Below are 21,311 nucleotides of genomic sequence, written 5' to 3'. Positions count from 1 at the left end.
AGATGGGCATCTAATTCATCTTTGTCTTCCTGGCACCCCCACGCCTTCCTGGCACCCCCACGCCTTCCCACCACCACATTCATCTTCAGCGTCTGGACATACATGGCACTCAATAAATGATTTTTGAATGAATGGCACACACCAGAGGTAATCCACACAAAGTACAGGTCATTTATTTTCCTTCTAGCCCTGGGCTCAGTACATAGATGGCTTCTCTTCACCCTTTGGATTGACGATTTTCTCCAGGTTGCTGCTGATGATATGATAAAGCTCGGCCTGGGAGAAGGCCAGAGAGTAAGAGTCAGGTTATGGCCTCTCTCCCCCATGCACCTTCCTTAAGGCCTTACTCCATACTCACATAGAAGGCCCTCAGGTCCAGCACCATGGCCCTGAGCTCCCTATAGGCTGCCTCATCTCGTTCGTGCACCAAGGCCCGGTAATCCATCTGGGATACGGGAGGCAAAGCTAAGTCAGCCCCAAGGGAGCTTGGGACATTAGTCTGGTTTCCTTATATAGGGGATAGGTTAACTTGAGGATAAGCCCCTTCTCAGAACCAAGAAATGGGATCCCAAAGGAGTAGAGGTTGTTGAAGCCTAAATCAGTTTTTCCAGGCAACAATTTTGGCTTCATATTCTCCACATTGGGAAGGTCTTATAAGATAAGGACCTCTTCCCCGCCACCCACCCCACCTCCAGCCAGTTAAAAGGATGGTGGACTATCCACTCACTACATGGGTCTCCTTGGAGGCCTTGGCCACAGCATCCCCACGTTCTGAGAAGTACCTGCCAAAAGCAAGGGGAATACCACAGGGGTGAGTGTTCAGGGAGATGTATTCTCTCAGACCCTTTGCACAAAGAAATGGCTCTACAGCCCCCCATGGTGGTCCTCCAGCTGCCCTCACTTGGAGATGGTTGTCTGGAAGGCTTCCACTTTGGTCTTGACTGCATTCACCCTCTCCAGCACCTTCTCCTGTAGTGACATGGGGGTAAAGAAAACTTTTCATTTCCTCCCTTCTTCGCTATCTCCCTCTCCTCCTAGCTCATGTCTAGCTCCTATCTCTCACTCCTCAAGTCTGTCCCCACTCTCAGTATCCGCAGTCATCCCCCTTTTTCTTTTGGTTTTAATTGTAGAGACAGGGTCTTGCTCTGTTCCCCAGGCTGGAATGCAGTGGCACAATCATAGCACAATCAAAGTGCAGCCTTGAATTCCTGGGCTCAGTTGATCCTACTGCCTCAGCCTCCTGAGTAGCTAGAATTACAGGTACCTGCCATCATGCCTGACTCATTTTTTAAAAATTTTTTTAGAGGTGGGGGTCTCATTATATTGCAAAGGCTGGTCTCAAAATCCTAGCCTCAAGCGATCCTCTTGCCTTAGCCTCTCAAAGTGCTGGGATTACAGGCATAAGCCACCACACTTGGCCTCAGTCACCCTTTTCTTACCTGGATTGCTACCCCAAAATCATTTCCATCCTCAATCTTGGGGATCAGGTGCTGGATCCATGTGATCACCTGTATTAAGAGGTATCATGTAAGAATAATTCAACAAACCTACTGGGTTCTTCTTATTACTGCTACTTCTTAATAACAGCTATATTTAATAGAGCACTTATATACCAAGCATTGTGCTAGATTTATTTCATTTAATTATCACAGCAACCTTCCAAGGTATATATTCTTATTGTACCCATTTAACAGATGAAAAAATTGAGTCACAGAACATCTAAATGTCTTACTTAAGGTTACCAGCAGGGTTAAGTGATAGAAGCAGCATTCTATCACTTACCCAGCAGTCTCTCTCTAGGGTTCATGCTTTTAAACCAACTCACTATATCATATCACCTCCACTGTACTGTGTATCTGGTATAGCAGTGGGGTCTAAGGCTATAGAGGTAGATACAGTAAAGTCTCTGATTTCAGGGCTACCATTGTGATACCAGAGGTCTAACAGAATGACGAAACAAAGGGGATCTAAACCCAAGGCACAGAAGGAAGTTTCCTTTTTCAGGATTAGGTCTCTCAATGAAGGATTTACATCTCTGAAGGAGACCAGGGCCTGGCCTTGCTCATCATCTCTTTCCCCCAATTCCCAGGCTTACCAGAATGCACTTCTCTTTGAGAGTCCAGACTTCTGGCTTAACCAGGGCAAGCAGGGACAGGACTTTTTCATTCCCAGGGAGAAATCCACACTTAGGTACTGTGAGAAAGAGGGGATTCAGGTCCTTTCTCATCGAGCAGTTAAGGTGCCATTTCCCCTTCCCTAGTCACCCCTTTCTCCCTTACCTTCTTTCTTCTCCTGCTTATCTGTTTCCATCTAAGGCAAAGAGGGGGAAGTAGCCTTTAGGAAAGTCAAAGAGGTTGAAGGGCTATCACCTCCACTGGGTTTATAGTCTGAGCCCTGCCCCATGAATACCTTACCTCATCATCCTTGGGTGGGGGGTCTGGGATGGGGATGTCCAGTGGGGCCCGGAGTGAGGACAGGTCAGCCACATTGAAGGAGTCCTCCTGCACAGAGCTCACCGTCAGGGGCTGTGCAGCCTCTTTCCTTCACCCTGAGTCACAGCCTTCCCTCCAAACATCTCTACCCTCTGCCACCCAACCTAGGCTCAGGCCTCACACCACCCTAATGTTCCCAATCTACCATTCACAACTGTTCTCTGCGTGCCGAGCCCAGCTGTTAGCTAGAGAGAGTGGGTGGAGGGGACAGTGGACATGGGATGGAGCAGGAGGGGCCCACACTACTCACTTGCAAGAGCTGATTCAGGTATATGATTTTCTGTGGCAAGAATCTGTAGAGGAATTCCTCAGCCTGTGGGTTCCATTGCAAGGGTGGGGAGTCACAGAAGACATTCAGTGAGATGTCTGAGAATTGGCATTGGAAGGGCCCTTATAAATCATTGAGTCCAAGACTTACAAATGAGGAAACTGAAGCCCTGGAAGTCAAGGGACTTGCCCAAGCTGGTAAGTGGCAGAACCAAGGTTAGGACTGTGATATTCCTGCTTTAGGGGCCATGGCTTTTCCCTTCACATCAAAAGAGGGGAGAGGAAGTGCCAGAAGGGGAGAGAGTCCAAAGAGGTGCCATTTAAAGGTAGAGATCAGTAATTAGGAGCTCACCTTGGGTGAAAGCTTGGGAAGGGAAATAGGGACAAAGTCCAGGTGGGTCTGGGAGTCACTCTGAGAGATTGTGACCCTCGTGTATTGGTCTAAGATTCTGGGTCAAATTGCTTGAATCAAAGGAGACTTACCTCCTGGAAAAGATTTTGCCTGAAGACGTCCACCTACACAGACAGCAGTACCCGGATGTTGGTCAAGGGTCTAAGTTGTCAAGAGTAAGAACCCATCCCAACAGGGTGCCTTCCAACTGTGGTTCAGGCCTTTCCCCCACAAGCCAGTTTTCCCTCAAAGCTCCTGCTCAGTGCAGAGACTGGTTAGAGGGCAGGAATCTGGAAATCCCCGGGCTGAAGTGAAAGCTCTAAAGACCGGTTGGGGGAGTTCTCTGGCACAGTCTTGGTCCCCTGAAGCACCCAGCTTGGCCTCCATCCAGGAGGGTTCCCCGGACCCTTCCTGGCCTCCAGCTCCCCGTTACCTGTTTGCGGGCCTCCCCACTCAGGCGCACCCCACAAGGCTTGGCCATGCTGCTCCAGTTGCCAGATCTCCGGTCTCTCAGCTAGCCGCCGTGGCTTTCGCTTTCACTCCTCAGGTCCAGACCCGCCCCCCTCAACCCCGCCCCCTTTCTTTTTTTTCCTTCCCCCTCCCCCTGGCAGGCCGCAAACAGTAGGTAGCCCCTCAGCCATTCCCAGCCAGTGCCACCGGGAGAGGCGGTGCTGGCTGGGTCAGAAGCCCAGGGGTTGTCCGAGGGAGGGGCTAGGGTGAGCCGGATCGCTGAGACTGGAACCCGGGTTGTCCCTCGGCGAAGGGGCGGGGCTTACAGCGAGGGCGGAGGGGAAGTCCGGGGTTGGGGTGAGAGGGATGGGAGAATGGGAAAGGGGGTATCCAGTGGTGGGGTTCCCCTGAGAAGGCTCGGCCGTGAGGAGGGGGCGGAGAGGGATCAGAGCGAGTGGAACGGGCAGTAAGAAGGAGCCCCTGGGGCGGAGAAGGGGTGGAAGACAAGCTGGCGGGGGAGGGGGCTTTCCCCTGCCTTCAGGACAGACCGGAGAGGGGGCCGGACTCGCTTGAGTAGGCCTAGGGCTGGCCAGAGTCGGGTCCCCAGCCATGGGGGGCGGACTTTCCCAGAGAGGACCGGAGCCTGCCAGACTGGTCCTGATGGAAAGGGGAAGGCTTTGAGCCAAATAGGACCACCCCGCGCCTGGAGCCATCCGGAAGGGGTGGAACCCAGACGGCAGGAAGGCCGGAAAGAGCTCTTGAATGCAGGAAAAACGCAGGGACGCGCTGAGGGAGGAGCCGGGGGTTATTTACCTCCTAATTGGTTGGGACCTCCTTCTTGGTCACGCCCCCGGCTTCCGGACACACTCCCCTTCCTTAAGCTTAAACCCCTCCCGTTCCTCTGAAACCGGGTCGCAGTCCCGCCTTCTTTCCTAGTACTTCCTGTTCCCGGCTAACCCTGCCCCTGAGCCGGGGGCCGGAGAGTGACCGTGGTCTGACTGACCCGGGGCAGCTCCACGGACGGGGTCAGGTCTCAAAGGCGGGCACCAGGCGGGAGGGGCGGCGCTCGGGCCGCGCACAGCCCGCGCTGGGTCCTGGCGGGCGGCGAGGCTGGGGCTGACTCCTGTCTCAGGATGCCCGGGGAGGAGGAGCGGGCCTTCCTGGAGGCCCGCGAAGAGCTGGCGAGCGCCCTGAGGAGGGATTCCGGGCAGGCGTTTTCATTGGAGCAGCTCCGGCCCCTACTGGCCACCTCCCTGCCGCCAGCCGCCCGCTACCTGCAGCTGGACGCCGCACGCCTGGTCCGCTGCAACGCTCATGGGGAGGTGAGGCCCGGCCCCGCTTGAAAGAGGGACATAGGGCCTGGGGCCGGAGCGGGCTCACAACTCTTTGCTCTCTGAATGCTCCCAGCCCCGAAACTACCTCAACACCCTGTCCACGGCCCTGAACATCCTGGAGAAATACGGCCGCAACCTCCTCAGCCCTCAGCGGCCCCGGTACTGGCGCGGGGTCAAGTTTAATAACCCTGTCTTTCGCAGCACAGTGGATGCGGTGCAGGTGAAGCCCCTGAGCCTTATGGGAAAGGGGACTGGGCCTGGGCCTGGGCCTGGGCTGGGGATTGGCTAGAAATGGCCTGAGGCTGTGCTGAATGGGAAGGGGCGGTGATTGGTTGTGAATGTGTGGTAGGGGGGCCGGGATGTGCTACGATTGTATGGCTACACGGAGGAGCAGCCAGATGGGTTGAGCTTCCCCGAAGGGCAGGAGGAGCCAGATGAGCACCAGGTTGCTACAGTCACACTGGAAGTACTGCTGCTTCGGACAGAGCTCAGCCTGCTGTTGCAGGTAAGATGTTCCTTAGTCTTGATGATTTACAGACCAAGGCTGGGGAGCACAGCCTAACTCAAGTCAGTCTGAGGACCCCCATGCTGCTGAACCATGGGCATTCTGGGAGCTCCTGGTGCTGTTCTTTTGTCTATGAATGTTAAGACTCTAGAGCTTATAGGAAGGGCCTTGTTCTAGGGTGCTAGGTGGAAGCCTTTTTTATCTGGTTTGCAGAATACTCATCCAAGAAAGAGGGCACTGGAACAGCTGCTGGAAGACAACGTTGAAGATGATGTAAGGCAGGCAGGAAGGGGGCTGATGAACAAAGGGAACAGGAATTGTTGGATTCTGGGTCCCATGCCCCTTGCCCATTCCCTGCTCTTTCTTCCTTAGACGCTACAGCTTTCAGAGTTTGAACCCTTACTGAGAGAGATTGCTCCTGGCCCCCTCACCACACCCTGTGCCACAGGTATTATTGGTTCTACATGGGGGGGGCGGGGAGTAGTAGACTATATTGATGGAAATTTGGGACCTTCTTCTACCCTCTTGGTTATCCTCCTTTATTTTTTTAAAAGAGATTAAAATTGTTTTCTTGGGTTCAAATATTTTGAAAAGTAGTCTTGTGATTTGCCTCCATCCATAGCAGATTCAGGTATAACCTAGTCTTTTTTAGAAAGATTTTCTGTTCTTTCCTCTGGTGTTCTCTAGGCTCCACTCCTGGTCCTTGCTTCCTCTGTGGTTCTGCCCCAGGCACACTGCACTGCCTGTCCTGTAAACAGGCCTTGTGCCCAGCCTGTGACCACTTGTTCCATGGACACCCATCGCGTGCTCATCACCTCCGCCAGACCCTTCCCAGGACCCTGATCCAGGCCACCCACCTGAGCTCCAGGTGAGATGTCGTCTCTTCTGGATGAGAATGAAATTTAGAGACCTTAAGATCACTTGATTGTCTACCATGTGCCAAGTTGTATGCTAAAGACTGTGTAATAGAGGACAAGCAACCAGTCATAGCCCTGAAGGAGATAGTAGACATACACAGCATTCACCATAAGACAGGTTATGATGGTGTGCAAATAGGTAGTAGGTGGATGCAACCTAGTCTGAAGGATCAGCTCAATCACTTGGCAGTATTTTCAGTACCCATACTAGGTATATCTACCCAGAAGAAGTGAGCTTTAAGCTGCCATTTAAATGTTGCACAGGCCATGGGTATGAGAGTATTTGAGACAGAGACAAGATGTGCAAGGGCCAGTGCCATGTGCTGTTACTCAGGAAATGGGAAATGCCCAGAAGTGAGGGACCCAGTTACCAGGTCCCCACCTCAACAGGCCATATCTGCTTTTCCATTACAGTTTACCTGCCTCGGCCCAGCCACGGCCCCAGCCGACCTCCCTGCTGGCCCTGGGAGACAGCTCTCTTTCTTCCCCTGATCCTGCAAGTGCTCGTTTGCCCTGGCACTGTGCTGCCTGTGCCATGCTAAATGAGCCTTGGACAGTGCTCTGTGTGGCCTGTGATCGGCCCCGAGGCTGTAAGGGTTTGGGGTTGAGGATCGAGGGTCCCCAAGGAACTGAGGGCTTAGAACCTGAGCTTGCACGGGGTCGGTGGGCCTGCCAGAGCTGTACCTTTGAGAATGAGGGAGCAGCTGTGCTATGTGCCATATGTGAGCGACCTCGGCTGGCCCAGCCTCCCAGCTTGGTGGTGGATTCCCAGGATGCTGGTATTTGCCTGCAGCCCCTTCAGGTAACCTGTTCCTGGCCTTCCCAACTCTTCATTGCACATGTTACCTCAGGCCATTCTCTGCTTTCCCATCCCCCATTTTTCTTTAGTTCCCCCAGCTCCGTATATTTCATCATAAACCTCAGCCAGCCAGTCAATGGGATAATCCTCTCTGCCTTCCCAGCAGGGGGATACCTTGCTCTCTTCTGCCCAGACTCAAGTCTGGTACTGTATTCATTGTACCTTCTGCAACTCGGGCCCTGGCTGGGTGTGTGTTATGTGCAACCGGACAAGCAGCCCCATCCCAGTACAGCATGACCCCCGGCCCCATGCCAGTTCTTTGGAAAAGGGACTCCCTAAGCCTGGGCCTCCGGGATGCCTCAGTGCCCCCCTGCCCAGTTCCTGTGAAGACTCTGAGAAGCACCGACAAGACAAGATGCGGGAGGAAGGTCTCCAACTAGTGATCATGATCCGGGTGAGGATTCGACTTGGGATGAGGTGGGGCTGAGCTGGTGGGGGAAAGGAGATGCTGCAGTTGGTTGATAGTTCTTATAAGATTTGTCATTGTTAGCAGCAGTTGTCCCTTACTGAACACTTCCACATGGCAATTACCATTTTATGCACTGGTCACATGGTCCATGGCTGAGCCCAGCCACTGTTGGCATCTCAGTTCATCTGAGGGTGGGTGGAGGGTATCCCTCTTCTTGGGCCTGATGGGCGGGACTGTGCCTTAGGAAGGGGAAGCTGCAGGTGCCTGTCCAGAGGAGGTCTTCTCAGCTCTGCAATACTCAGGCACTGAGGTGCCCCTGAAGTGGTTGCGCTCAGAGCTGCCCTACGTGCTGGAGATGGTGGCTGAGCTGGCTGGACAGCGGGACCCTGGGCTGGGTGCCTTTTCCTGTCAGGAGGCCCGGAAAGCCTGGCTGGATCGTCATGGCAACCTTGATGAAGCTGTGGAAGAGTGCGTGAGGGCCCGGCGTAGGAAGGTATCAACTGTGCTGGAGGTGGGACAGGGTTGAGAGTCTCAGAGTTCAGAGTCTCTTACATTCTCCTTTGCTTGCTTTTCTGTCTTTACTTCCTCTCTCCACTCCCAACTTGTAGGTGCAGGAGCTCCGGTCTCTGGGCTTTGGGCCTGAGGAGGGGTCTCTCCAGGCACTGTTCCAGCATGGAGGTGATGTGGCACGAGCCCTGACTGAGCTACAGCGACAGCGCCTAGAGCCCTTCCGTCAGCGCCTCTGGGACAGTGGTCCTGAGCCCACCCCCTCCTGGGATGGACCAGATAAGCAGGTGCTGGGAGGAGGCAAGGAGCCCAAGAACCTACCTAGAGAAGAAAGAGGGAATTTGGGAAGGGAAGGTCCCTGGGCTCTGACAGTGACTTCTGCCTCCACCTGAATCACATTGCAGAGCCTGGTCAGACGGCTTTTGGCCGTCTATGCCCTCCCCAGTTGGGGCCGGGCAGAGCTGGCACTGTCACTGCTGCAGGAGACACCCAGGAACTATGAGTTGGGGGATGTGGTAGAAGCTGTGAAGCACAGCCAGGACCGGGCCTTCCTGCGCCGATTGCTTGCCCAGGAGTGTGCTGTGTGTGGCTGGGCCCTGCCCCACAACCGGGTAAGCCTTCCCCACCGTACCTGGTCCTAGAATGACTTTATTCCCTTTGGACCTCCACCCCAGTTCGTGTCTCTGGCCCTGTCTTCTACTCTGCAGTTGCCCAGGTACCCCTGAAGGCTTCTGGGAAGGGGAGGGCAGGAACAGGCTACCCCTTCTCTTTTTATGTAAATGTTTTAGTATGGAAATTTTCAAACATACAATAGTAAAGGAAATTATGGTATAGATTCCCTTACTCCCTTCAGCCCTTTCACTGCCAGTATATTTATCACCAAGCTTCAGCAATTATCAATATATGGCCAATCTTTATTTCATTTATATACACAGAGGATTATTTTGAAGCAATTCTCAGGCATCATAGTTTATCTGTGAGTATTTCAGTATCTATTTCTAAGAGATAAAACTCTTTTTGAAGATATAGGCACAATGCCATTGTCACACCAAAAAAAATTAACAGTAATTCTTTGATATCATCAAATATCCAGTTGGTAGGAGCAAGCTCTTCTTACCTCCTGAGCTCCCACTTACTGTAGGTCAGAAGTGGCAAATACTTTGGACAAATACTGACTGATTTCATTACCCTGGCTCTGTATGTGTCTTTTTTTTTTTTTTTTTTTTGAGACAGAGTGTTGCTTTGTTGCCCTGGGTAGAGTGAGTGCTATGGCGTCAGCCTAGCTCACAGCAACTTCAAACTCCTGGGCTCAAGCGATCCTACTGAGTAGGATCCTCAGCCTCCCGAGTAGCTGGGACTACAGGCATGCACCACCATGCCTGGCTAATTTTTTCTGTATATATTTTAGTTGGCCAGACAATTTCTTTCTATTTTTAGTAGAGACGGGGTCTCACTCTTGCTCAGGCTGGTCTCGAACTCCTGACCTCGAGCGATCCACCACCTGGGCCTCCCAGAGTGCTAGGATTACAGGCGTGAGCCACCGTGCCCGGCCTCTTTTTTGTTTTTAGTCAACACCAAGTGTTCTCACTTTTTTTTTAATAATTGTAGATTTATAGGAGATTACAAATGTAGTACAAAGTCTTGTGTACTCCTCACTCACCTTCCCCCATTGGTGACATCTTTTTTTTTCTTTTTTTTTGACAGAGTCTCACTCTGTTGCCCGAGCTAGAATGCCATGGTGTCAGCCTAGCTCACAGCAACCTCAAACTCCTGGGCTCAAGCAATCCTTCTGCCTCAGCCTCCCGAGAGCTGGGACTACAGGCATGCACCACCATGCCCGGCTAATTTTTCCTATATATTTTTAGTTGTCCAGCTAATTTCTTTCTACTTTTTTAGTAGAGACAGGATCTTGCTCTTTCTCAGGCTGGTCTCGAACTCCTGACCTCAAGCCATCCTCCCGCCTCGGCCTCCCAGAGTGCTAGGATTACAGGCATAGGCCACGGTGCCCAGCCTATTGGTGACATCTTATATAATTATAGCACAATATTAAGACCAAGAAACAGACATTGTTACAATGTTAGCTATGCTACAGATCTTGTTCATTTTTTTTTTTTTTTTTTGAGATAGAGTCTCACTCTGTTGCCCAGGCTAGAGTGCCGTGGCGTCAGCCTCGCTCACAGCAACCTCAAACTCCTGGGCTCAAGTGATCCTTCTGCCTCAGCCTTCCGAGTAGCTGGGACTACAGGCATGCGGCACCATGCCCAGCTAATTTTTTCTATATATTTTTAGTTGTCCAGCTAATTTCTTTCTATTTTTATAGTAGAGATGGGGTCTCACTCTTGCTCAGGCTGGTCTTGAACTCCCAAGCTCAAACAATTCGCCCGCCTCAGCCTCTCAGAGTGCTAGGATTACAGGCGTGAGCCACCGTGCCCAGCTCTTGTTCATTTTTTAAGTGGATGTGTATGTGTGGTTCTCCCCAATCCTATCCCTTGTGTAGATCCATGTAACTCCCACCATAATCAAGATACAGATTGTTTCGTCACTACAGCGGAACTCCTTCATGCTACCCTTTTATGGTCATACTGTCCTTCTCTCCGCTCCCTGTCACCTGGCAACCACTAATCTGTTCTCCATCTCTATAGATTTTTCATTTCAAGGATGTTATTTGTATATTTGTTTTTAATTTTTTTTTTTTTTTGGAGACAGAGGCTTGCTCTGTTGTCCGGACTAGAGTGCTGTCAGCCACCTCAAGCTCCTGGGCTCAAGCAATCCTTCTGCCTCAGCCTCCTGAGTAGCTGGAACTACAGGCATGTGCCACCATGCCCAGCTAATTTTTTCTATATATTTTTAGTTGTCCAGCTAATTTCTTTCTATTTTTAGTAGAGACGGGGTCTCACTCTTGTTTAGGCTGGTCTCAAACTCCTGATCTCGAGTGATCCTCCGCCTCAGCCTCCCAGAGTGCTAGGATTACAGGCATGAGCCACCACTGCCCAGCCCATTTGTTTTTAACTGAATGTGAACGCCTTGAGAGGCATTTTTGTGTTTACCTTAGGTCTTGCCACTGTCTACTTTCCTCCACCGACTAATTGTCTTCAGATGTTTAGGTTGCCTGCCTGGCACCCTGCTGGCACTTGAGGTTGCTACCTTTGCCTAGTTGTTAATTAGACCCTGGTTTCCCAGTGGACACCTGACTACTGCTCCTTCCCCAGGCTGGCAGCTGTGGCTTCTGACTCCCTCTCCTTCTGTCCCTCATGCTCCAGATGCAGGCCCTGACTTCCTGTGAGTGCACCATCTGTCCTGACTGCTTCCGCCAGCACTTCACCATCGCCTTGAAGGAGAAGCACATTACAGACATGGTGTGCCCCGCCTGTGGCCGCCCCGACCTCACCGATGACACACAGTTGCTCCCCTATTTCTCCACCCTTGACATCCAGGTACTACAGCCCCTAGGACTCAGGTGCCCTGGGCTTTGAACAGGAGCCCTACCCACCCACTGCCTCTGTACCCTGTCCACAGCTTCGGGAGAGCCTAGAGCCAGACGCCTACGCATTGTTTCATAAGAAGCTGACTGAGCGTGTGCTGATGCGGGACCCTAAGTTCTTGTGGTGTGCCAAGGTAAGTGGCCTGCCCAGAGGAGCTGAATATGGCGGGGCGGGGCAGAATAGGCCTCGGATAGCTGTAAAGCTATGCTCTTGCACTTACAGTGCTCCTTTGGGTTCATATATGAACGTGAACAGCTGGAGGCGACATGTCCCCAGTGTCACCAGACCTTCTGTGTGCGCTGCAAGCGCCAGGTAAGGCGCATTCATACTTTCAGAAATACTTGCTGAGCTACTCCCAGGTACTGTGTTAGACTCAGGGGAGCTTGTGTACTGGAGAGCAAAGCAGACCTGAGTTCTAGGCAGGGAGACAGGTATAGGGAGAAAGGGAAGAAGTGAGGGAGGAAGAAAGGAGAGCAGGGAAAGAGAAGGGAGGGAGAAAGGAAGGAAAGAAAGTGAGGGAAGGAGGAAGGAACTAATTTTACATAGGCACAAGTTCCATGAAGAAAACAAATAGGAATTTGAGACAAAGAATAACAGAATGGACCTACTTAGGGTAGAGAGGTCAGACAAGTCCTCTCTAAAATGGTGTAATTTAAGCTCAGGTCTGAAAGTTAAGAAGAAGCCAGCCACGCAAAGAGTATTTGGGACAGAAATAACAACACATGGAAAGGCCAAAGTCAAAAAGAAGTGGTGTGTGACTGGAGCCTAGAGGGCAAGGGTGAAGGTGGCAGGTGGTCAGAGGAGTCAGCTGCCAGATCAGGAGAGCCCGGAAGGCCAAGTGAGGCAAGTGTTATCCTTCATTCTGAGAAGCAAGGGACAATACTATCTCATTTGTCTTTTAAGAAGTTTGTTGTTTGATACCAAAAAATTTCATCTACATTATGAAACATAATAATAAAGTGAACACCTGAGACCCCAGCCGCAAACCTCAAAACTAAATTACCACCAGTACTGTTCAAGTTACCTGGCTTATACCTTTGAAGGCCTTTTGGCTGCAATGGGGAGAATGGGTAGTAGGCGAGCAGGAGTGGGAAGCAGAGAGACTATAACTAATGCAAGTTCTGATGATGGCTTGGAGTAAGGTGGTAGCAGCAGGGGCACAGGGTTGGGATGGGCTTGGGTAGTGGAACCAAGACTTGCTAATGAATATGGGGTAGTATGAGGAAATGCAAGAACCAAGGATAGCCCCTCAGTTTAGGGTCTGAGAAAATGGCAGATGATGATGACATAAACTAAGCTTGGGACCACTGGATGTGAGTGGCGGGCCAACAAGAAGGACCGGGGCATGGGATGGACCTTCCCACGTGAAGCCTACTTTCCCTCTGGCAGTGGGAGGAGCAGCACCGAGGTCGGAGCTGCGAGGATTTCCAGAACTGGAAACGCACCAATGACCCAGAATACCAGGCCCAGGGCCTGGCAATGTATCTTCAGGAAAATGGCATTGGTAAGGCTGCCCCCCCCACCCCTTGGTCTGTTTGCTCAGTAGTCTGTCATTGCCAGTGGCTCTCTTTCTGAGGACCTTGAGTTGCAGTGGCAGCCCCAGCCCTGACCTCCTGTCCCTTGCAGATTGCCCCAAGTGCAAGTTCTCGTACGCCCTGGCCCGAGGAGGCTGCATGCACTTTCACTGTACCCAGTGCCGCCACCAGTTCTGCAGTGGCTGCTACAATGCCTTTTACGCCAAGAATGTGAGCCCGAGCCCAGAGGATGGGGAAGGGCTAGAAGGATGGGGGGCTGCCATTGGGTTTGAGGGGCAAAGGCCATTGAGCAGCCCAGGGGAAGAGAGAGGAAGTCAGTGGGATGTAAAGCACCTCTTTCTGTCCCCTCTCCCTCTTTGCTCACTCCAGACCCTCCAGTGTCTCCATCTCCCCCCACCCCTACACCCCTCACGCAGGGGTTCCTGAGAGGCCAGGACCCCAACAGTCTCCAACTTCCCCTCTCCCATCTGGGTTTCCGCCAGAAATGTCCAGACCCTAACTGCAGGGTGAAAAAGTCCCTTCACGGCCATCACCCTCGAGACTGCCTCTTCTACCTGAGGGACTGGACTGCTCCCCGGCTCCAAAAGCTGCTACAGGTCAGAGGTGGCCAACCCAGCTGGGTTTGCGGGTTGCCCAGGAGAGGAAGGCAGGGCCCAGGCTGGGCAAGGATGGAAAAGGCTGTATGCTGGGAAATGCAGAAGGGACTAGCATCAAGGGGAACATAATGCCCATCTGTCTCTGCTCCTCCTTAGGACAATAACGTCATGTTTAATACAGAGCCTCCAGCTGGGGCCCGGGCAGTCCCTGGAGGTGAGTGTCGGAACAAGCCTTTGAGAAGGGGAGGTGGTGTGCTGGGCTCCCGCTGTGTGATGGGAAAGGGGAGCCTTGGGTCTAGCACGACTTGGTGTGTGCCCTTTGACAAGTTAATTAACCTCCCTAGGCCTCCTTCTACAAAATGAGGTAATATGCACCTTGTAGCTGAGCTAGTTTACATAAGACATCATTAAAGCACCTGGTACCCATGAAGCCCTTAATACTAATTTTTTTATCCATTCCCAAATGATAATGATTCATTAATTAACTCAGTGATATTTAATGAGAACTGCTAGTTGCAGGGCACTGTTTTAGGTTCCATGAGGGCAATAAAAAGGTGTCATATGTGGTTCTAATCTATCCAGCTTCTTACAGTCTAAATAGAGGTAAGCCTATGGCCATACCACCCTGAATGCACCCAATCTCATGTGGTCCCAGAAGCTAAGCAGGTTAGGGCCTGGTTAGTACTTGGATGGGAGATAGCCTGGGAATACCAGGTGCTGTAGTCTTTAAATTTTTTAAAAATTATTTTTAGAAAATAGAGGTAAGACCTTCACAGAATAAGTTTATTATGCAAGAGCGAAATAACAACCAAAAGAGCTGTCTCAAGGGAATATGTGTTTATGAGCAAAAGCCAGCTTAGATAAAAGTAAGGACAAGGTCTCTGCCTCTGTGTCAGAGTCTGTCTGCTGCTGATGGCATCTCTAAGTACCCACCACCACTGGGAGAGCAGGAATTCCTGTGCTTGGTCCCCTCCTTGGAGGCTACCTTCCCTGCCCCATGGATATTCCAGTTCCCCTGGGGCTTTGTGGTCAGTGGTCTCCTCCCAACAAAGGGTTCCTTTCTTCTCTCACCCATAGGTGGCTGTCGAGTGATGGAGCAGAAAGAGGTTCCCAATGGGCTCAGGGATGAAGCTTGTGGCAAGGAAACTCCAGCTGGCTATGCCGGCCTCTGCCAGTGAGTGCTGGCAGGACATGGAGCATGGTGTTGGGCATCGGGGTAGGAGTGGTGAGGGCATGCCCAGGCACTAAAGTAGGTCTCTGGGAGCAGTAGGTCCTGCAAGGAATGCGAGGGAGGGGGCTTTCTGGGCAAGGGCTTGGATAGGTAGTAGCAGGCAACGTGCACAGGTTGGCGCTGCCTACAGGTGCAGCAGACAGGGCTTGTCATTCTTGTTTGAGTATCCCAGTGCCCGCCATGGACTGGGCACACTCAGTTAATATTAGCCAACAGAAGAACAAGTATTCTGCTCCCTTATCTCCCCAGGGCACACTACAAAGAGTATCTTGTGAGCCTCATCAATGCCCACTCACTGGACCCAGCCACCCTGTATGAGGTTGAAGAGCTGGAGACAGCCACTGAGCGCTACCTGCACGTGCGTCCCCAGCCATTGGCTGGAGAAGATGCCCCTACCTACCAAGCCCGCCTGTTACAGGTACAGCCTTCACCCAGCCTTGCCTCTGACCCCACCCTCCAGAAGTCACCTGTCCCAGCCTGAGTCTGAGCTCCAGGCTTCCAGTATCATTACCTTCTCTCTCCTTCTGCAGAAGCTGACAGAAGAGGTTCCCTTGGGACAGAGTATCCCCCGCAGAAGGAAGTAGCCGGGGCAAGGGTCCAGATGAGGGTCCCGTGGCCTGACTCCCTCAGGAACAGCTCCAGCACCAATAAAGAAGCATCTTATTGCCCAGGCTTCTTGGTGGTCCTTCTTCCTGGCCCCACCATCTAGGGGCACCAAGGGAAAGGGGGGTGAACAGAGCTTTGCTGAAAGGGACCCCTGAAGCTTACCCTCCTGGACTTAGGGCCAGGAAGGAATTGACACTGCAGATGGGCAAGGGGGGCCCTCGCCATCCAGCCACCTGGTCTGGGCTCCCTCTCACATTGCCTTCCTTTCATCAAATTTGGCTGGTATTTGGGTCACCTAATATGTACCAAGCAGGCACTGTGGGGGAACACAGATGCACAGGTGTACATAGCAATCCAGAGGCCCCACGCCAGACTCCAGGAAACCATGACCTCCCTAGGGAAGCCGCAGTGTCACATAGAAGTCACATACAAGCAAAGAGTATGTGAGGGTGGAAGGGGAACGCGATAGCAAGGTATAGCAAGGCAGGAGCCTGGAGCCAGCCCTGCAGAGCCAGCCAGGCCCTCTTGCTGCTGACAGTGAGGTTGTCAGATGCTGCTTCCCCCTGGTGGCGACCGGCTGCCCTGCAACTCAGACCACGTGATTTCTGGGAAAAGGACCTCCCTGGAGGAGAACTGAAACTTAGGGCGGAGACTATAGGGAGGGGCGGAGAGATTACGGAGCCGCCTAGCCAAGGAACTAAGCTGAGTTTCTCCGAGCCCCGGGACAGCCTGGACAGCAGCTCAGGTAAGATCAGCCAAAGAGGAGAATGAGCCTGGGATCTAGAGCCGGAAGGGCCAACCAGATTGGAGGTGGGGGTGGAGACTGCTGGGGTCTTCTCTGCTAGATTGAGGGATAGAGGCTTGTGAGGAAGCAGGAGATTTGGCCTGAGAGTGAGACTGAGGGACTGTCAAGGGCCAGTGTCCCAGGCCCTATAGGCAAAGTACAGGAAGGCCTGCTGGGTTGCTCAGAGAGGAAGGCTCTGCCCCAGCCTCAACTGACCCTGTTTGTTTGCTTCCTGGCCCTGCCCACTTCTGGTGCAGCTCCACCCCTGCCCCAGCTTCCTAACCCCCCTACCCTTGGGGCAAGCAGAGGAGAGGGATGGAGTCGAAGGATAGGTTGTAGTTGTGTAGGTTGGAGGGTGTTTGAAGAGGGCTGAGGCATCTCTGGAGCAGATACTGCCTCTGCAAGTGCTTGGGAACGAAGACGGCCTCTCACCAGGAACAGAACACCAGGGAAATTCTCTCCCAAACAATATATTCCTGAAAAGTTCTAAACTTAAGACCAATGCCTAAGGTTTCCTTCTAGGTGTCACAGCTTGGAAAGTTAAAAAGAATTTTTTTTTTTTGTAATTGCTAATAATGGCAGAGTAAAACAGTTCTGCCTCAGAGAATGCTGAGTTGTGTCTGGAGCCAAAAGAAGATAGTTGGGGTCTCTGGAGCCCATTGTCAGAATCCAGCCCCAGTGGCCAGGGTCTCAGGAGATGTTCCCTCCCAAAGGGTAGTTCTGATGCTTCCTGCTCCTCTCATCCCCCAGGATGGCATCAGGCAGGGTGCGCTGCACCCGAAAACTCCGCAACTGGGTGGTGGAACAAGTGGAGAGCGGGCAGTTCCCAGGGGTGTGCTGGCATGATACAGCTAAGACCATGTTCCGGATTCCCTGGAAGCATGCAGGCAAGCAGGACTTCCGTGAGGACCAAGATGCTGCCTTCTTCAAGGTGAAAGGGCCTGGAAACCACCGTCCCTTCCGAATGAGGGATGGAATATACACTGGTGCACTTACCCTCAAGGACTTGCGTCTGCCTGGGTTTCAGATAAAGGAGAGTAGACCGAGCTGCATCATTTGCAGAGCCCAGTGCAAAATAAAAATGCGGAGGGAGGCCTCATTCAAAAATTAGGATTTCAAGATGACAGCAGCAGAGCATAAACCCAGCATGAGCCCTGCTGAGCTCAGGGCCTTTGTGAGTGCTCAGGGCATACACCCGTGAAGGGCAGCCCTGTTGGAGGGGCAGTTGGGGTCTGTAACACTCTGCCTCTTCCCTTCCTCTCTTTCCTAGGCCTGGGCAATATTTAAGGGAAAGTACAAGGAAGGGGACACAGGAGGCCCTGCTACCTGGAAGACTCGCCTGCGCTGTGCCCTCAACAAAAGTCCCGAATTTGAAGAGGTTCCCGAGAATGGCCGTATGGATGTTGCTGAGCCCTACAAGGTGTATCGGCTACTACCGCCAGGAACCCTCTCTTGTGAGTGTCTCCTTGCCCAACGACTCCTGGAATCAGCAGACTGGGGAGGAAGGATATAGATGTGAGCCTCCTTGGGGTCCCTCAGGGTTCTACCCTGTCCCTGCCCTTGGGGAGCTGCTCCCTAGGCTCCCTGTCCTAGTCCTGCCCTCCTTTCCCTGCCTCATACCTCTCCCTTACCTTCTGTGCCTGTTTAAGTCCCTGACCTTTCTCTCCTCCTCAACAATTCCACAGCCCAACCAGGAACCCAGAAATCACCATCAAAGCGACACTACAGTTCTGTGTCCTCTGAGAAGGAGGAGGAAGAGGGTCCCATGAAGAACTGCATACCCAGTCCCTCCTTGCTTCAGGACCCCCTTGATAATGTGAGAGCTGGGCAGGGTACTGGGTGGGCCTGAGTGCAGGACAGTAACGAGAGGGAGAGGTGGGCCAACAACAGACTCTGCGTCTGCAGGAGGAGGTAGGGGCCGCTGGGGGAGCATCCCGTTCAGACAGCAACAGCAGCAGCAGCAGCAGCAGCAGCAGCAGTAGCAGCAGCAGCCACAGTCCTGAGCCACAGGAAGGTACCACCTCCCCTGTCTCTTGTGTCATCCCCTATGTCATACCCTCTCGCTCTAGGAACTCCCCAGTCCCACTGTGAATGACCATGCCTTTGCCTGCCTTCCAGGTGCAGATACAACTGAGGCCCCCTTTCAAGGGGATCAGGTGTCTCCAGAGTTTCTGCCCCCTCCGGAGTCAGGTACTTGACATTTCTAACTCTTGACTGCCCCCTGTGCCCCTTGGGTCTTCTCCCTTGGATTTTGTTTGCCTTGCATAGTCAGTCAGGGCTTGCAGCAAACTGAGCCCACCTTACCATAGACTGAGGCACGGGTTTCTAGGCAGTGAGAATTGCATTTGCCTGTCCAGACACCAGAAAGATTGCTTCTCAAAAATACCACCCTACACATTGTTTCCTGGAGATCCACGGTAAGACATTGATTTCTTTGGACTAAATAGAGGCCCAGTCTCCAGGGACCTTCTTGCAAACTCTAAGACCCTGGGCATAAGCCCTGAGGCCTCAGGGTGAATCCCCATATTAGTTACTCTCCTGAGTGATAGGAAAGCCTAACAGGAAGTGAAGATGTACCCCTGGGGAGAGGGGCTGCTGACAGCCTGTGTGCTCCTCCAGCACCAGGTGCAGCTGGGCTCTTCTATCCCCAGACTACTCGCTGCTGCTCACCTTCATCTACAGCGGGCGCGTGGTGGGCAAGGCCCAGGTGCAGAGCCTGGACTGCCGCCTTGTGGCTGAGCCCTCAGGCTCCGAGAGCAGCATGGAGCAAGTGGTGTTTCCCAAGCCTGACCCACTGGAGCCCACACAGCGCCTGCTGAGCCAGCTTGAGAGAGGTGTCCTGGTGGCCAGCAACTCCCGAGGCCTCTTTGCGCAGCGCCTTTGCCCCATCCCCATCTCCTGGAATGCACCGCAGGCCCCACCTGGGCCAGGCCCACATCTGCTGCCCAACAACGAATGCGTGGAGCTCTTCAGAACTGCCTCCTTCTGCAGAGGTGAGGCTGCTCCTGCTGGGCACCTGAGCCCCTCCCCAGCTCTTAGTGCCTCCTGGGCCCAACTTGGTGGGTCCTGCCACCACACTGTCAGCAGATCCTCAATCGTGGTCTGTGCGTGGCACCCCTGCTCTTGTGTGGTGCATATCCTGTGTGGCCATACACTCAGCCTGCAGCTACCTGGCAGCTCTCCTTCCACAGCCAAGGCCATGGAAGGTGAGGTGCGGGTAGAGTCCAGCATAAGAGTGTCACTTCATGGGGAGCAGCATCACATTGAAGCATATAGCAATTATGTGAAGGTGCACAGACCAGTCGGCACAGAGATTTGGAGGCTCATGGCCCTCTTCTGCATACACGCTGGACACAGCCGTCCACACGTTTGAGAGAGCTGGCGCATGTCAGACCCCCGACCCCACCGCACCCTGTCTCTACCACGCTGTAGGCATCCCCTAGGGTCGCCCCTGACTCCTGTCTCCTCTTGCAGTTCCAGTTCCAGCCCCCACTCAACTCTAAATCTGACCTTAGGAGTGGGGCCAGGAGTATGGGGGGAGCAGAGTGTGGGTGTTCCCAGGGCCAGGGGCGCCCTAGCACTGGGAGGTGTGAGCAAGCAGCCAAGATTGGGGCACTTCGGTGTTAGCAGCCAGGGCTGCTGCCAGTAAGGACTCTCCCAGGGGAGAGCTTTTCAAGTTGTACTGTAATCTGCTACTCTAAACACTTCTTACTTGAGGAAGGGGCACCCTTTCCTGTTTGTACATGGCTGAGTAGCACTTAGTTCCCGACATTTCTCCTAACCCTGGAGCTCCTGCGCTGGCCTTGGTCTCCATGTGCTCCCCGCCTCCGTCATGGATTCCTTACTATTCCCTCCTGCCTGTGGCCCTCTCCTCTCTTTTCTTTCTTCTAACCCTTGACCCTTTCTCTTTCAGACTTGGCCAATTACCTCCGGGGCCTGGGCCCCCAACCCAAGTTCCAGGTAACACTGAATTTCTGGGAGGAGAGCCCTGGCCCCAGCTATACGTCACAGAACCTTATCACAGTGCGGGTAAGTTCAGAGCAGAGGCAGAGTAGCCTGCCTAATGCGGCTGGGGACAGTGGTGTTCCAGGAGAGGAAGGGGTCTCCAGGCAGGGAAGCAGCTCCTGGCGTGACATCCTCCCTGGCTGCACTGACTGATACGCTCCTCCCCATCTCTTCCTGTGCAGATGGAGCAGGCCTTTGCCCGACACTTACTGGAGGAGACTTCAGAGGAACAGGCAGCCATTCTGTCCCTGATGTAGAGCCTGGGGACCCACCTTCCACCTCACCTCTCTGTTCCTCCTGTCTCCTTTGAAATAGACTCATTCTCCACCCTGTTGGCCAACCCGCTTCCTTTGTGATAATTCTGAATGGTTGACTGTGATAGTTACATCCTTGAGCTCTTCATGCACGCTGGCTGGTGGAGAACTCAAGGATAATTTTTTTCTTTTTTTGTAAAAAAATCTTTGAGATAAACTGTCTTTCATCTCTAAGGGACTGGGAAATTCCAAATAGTAGGAACTCAGGGGGCCTTTCCCTTTTCCCCTAATCCCCAACTCTGAAGCCAAGCACTTTATATTTTCCTCTTAGATCTTCACTAAGGATTTAAAATAAAATGTTAATGAAAGAGGAATCAGCATCTGATTTTCTGCGAGAAGTTGGCAGGGGTCCTGGGGAAAGGTAGAGATGTAAACTTGGGAGCAGAGCACTTGGCTTCTCTCCCTGCGGACAGCTCCAGGCCCCTCCCCTCCCCGCTGCCCACAGGTCCTGGCGAGGATGCTTCCTGGGCTCTGTGGGTTCTAGGCCTGGCACTCTATGGAGAGATACCCTCTAGGCAACCAAGATTAGGGAGAGGGTTGGGGTCAGCCACTAAGAGGGCCACTGAGTCTATAGTCAGGCAATGTAGCCACCAACTTCATGTGAGAACATCTGGGCTCCACACTTCT

At 52.8% G+C, this 21,311-nt stretch overlaps 3 protein-coding genes and 1 pseudogene across 5 annotated transcripts; 3 read left to right on the top strand and 1 right to left on the bottom strand.

Moving 5' to 3' along the window:
• Positions 1-151: 151 nt before the first annotated feature.
• On the bottom strand, positions 152-4,328 carry PSME2 (proteasome activator subunit 2). Its single transcript, XM_045570098.1, has 11 exons — positions 3,584-4,328; positions 3,243-3,275; positions 2,743-2,805; positions 2,415-2,501; positions 2,280-2,310; positions 2,096-2,193; positions 1,440-1,508; positions 902-969; positions 728-782; positions 359-445; positions 152-276 (listed from the first exon to the last, which is right to left on the bottom strand). Exons 1-11 carry the CDS (start codon positions 3,629-3,631, stop codon positions 196-198), a joined length of 720 nt encoding a protein of 239 aa, XP_045426054.1. The 5' UTR covers positions 3,632-4,328; the 3' UTR covers positions 152-195.
• On the top strand, positions 4,019-15,647 carry RNF31 (ring finger protein 31). 3 transcript variants are annotated; one of them, XM_045569870.1, is made up of 21 exons: positions 4,034-4,922; positions 5,008-5,154; positions 5,284-5,439; positions 5,653-5,712; positions 5,812-5,887; positions 6,127-6,307; positions 6,771-7,158; positions 7,319-7,609; positions 7,869-8,117; positions 8,233-8,418; positions 8,536-8,742; positions 11,392-11,565; positions 11,648-11,746; positions 11,836-11,925; positions 13,003-13,117; positions 13,240-13,358; positions 13,631-13,744; positions 13,901-13,958; positions 14,822-14,918; positions 15,225-15,393; positions 15,506-15,647. In XM_045569870.1, the coding sequence occupies exons 1-21, from the start codon at positions 4,734-4,736 to the stop codon at positions 15,557-15,559; spliced, it is 3,219 nt and encodes a 1,072-aa protein (XP_045425826.1). In that variant the 5' UTR covers positions 4,034-4,733; the 3' UTR covers positions 15,560-15,647. The 3 variants fall into 3 exon arrangements, with proteins under 3 accessions (XP_045425842.1, XP_045425833.1, XP_045425826.1); XM_045569877.1 differs by lacking the exons at positions 15,225-15,393; positions 15,506-15,647 and having other exon boundaries at positions 4,020-4,922; positions 13,926-13,958; positions 14,822-14,916; XM_045569886.1 differs by lacking the exons at positions 13,901-13,958; positions 14,822-14,918; positions 15,225-15,393; positions 15,506-15,647 and having other exon boundaries at positions 4,019-4,922; positions 13,518-13,722.
• Positions 14,352-14,470, top strand: LOC123631066 (annotated as a pseudogene).
• A 39-nt stretch (positions 15,648-15,686) lies between the features above and the next one.
• On the top strand, positions 15,687-20,998 carry IRF9 (interferon regulatory factor 9). The gene is made up of 9 exons (XM_045569939.1): positions 15,687-16,326; positions 17,116-17,296; positions 17,636-17,819; positions 18,051-18,181; positions 18,271-18,379; positions 18,484-18,555; positions 19,017-19,358; positions 20,279-20,394; positions 20,553-20,998. Exons 2-9 carry the CDS (start codon positions 17,117-17,119, stop codon positions 20,625-20,627), a joined length of 1,209 nt encoding a protein of 402 aa, XP_045425895.1. The 5' UTR covers positions 15,687-16,326; position 17,116; the 3' UTR covers positions 20,628-20,998.
• Positions 20,999-21,311: the final 313 nt, after the last annotated feature.

This window comes from Lemur catta, chromosome 1, assembly GCF_020740605.2.
Source record: "Lemur catta isolate mLemCat1 chromosome 1, mLemCat1.pri, whole genome shotgun sequence".
In the NCBI taxonomy this organism is placed as follows: Eukaryota; Metazoa; Chordata; class Mammalia; order Primates; family Lemuridae; genus Lemur; species Lemur catta.
The sequence above is the reverse complement of the archived record's forward strand: the minus strand, read 5'-3'. Positions and strand labels throughout refer to the sequence as shown.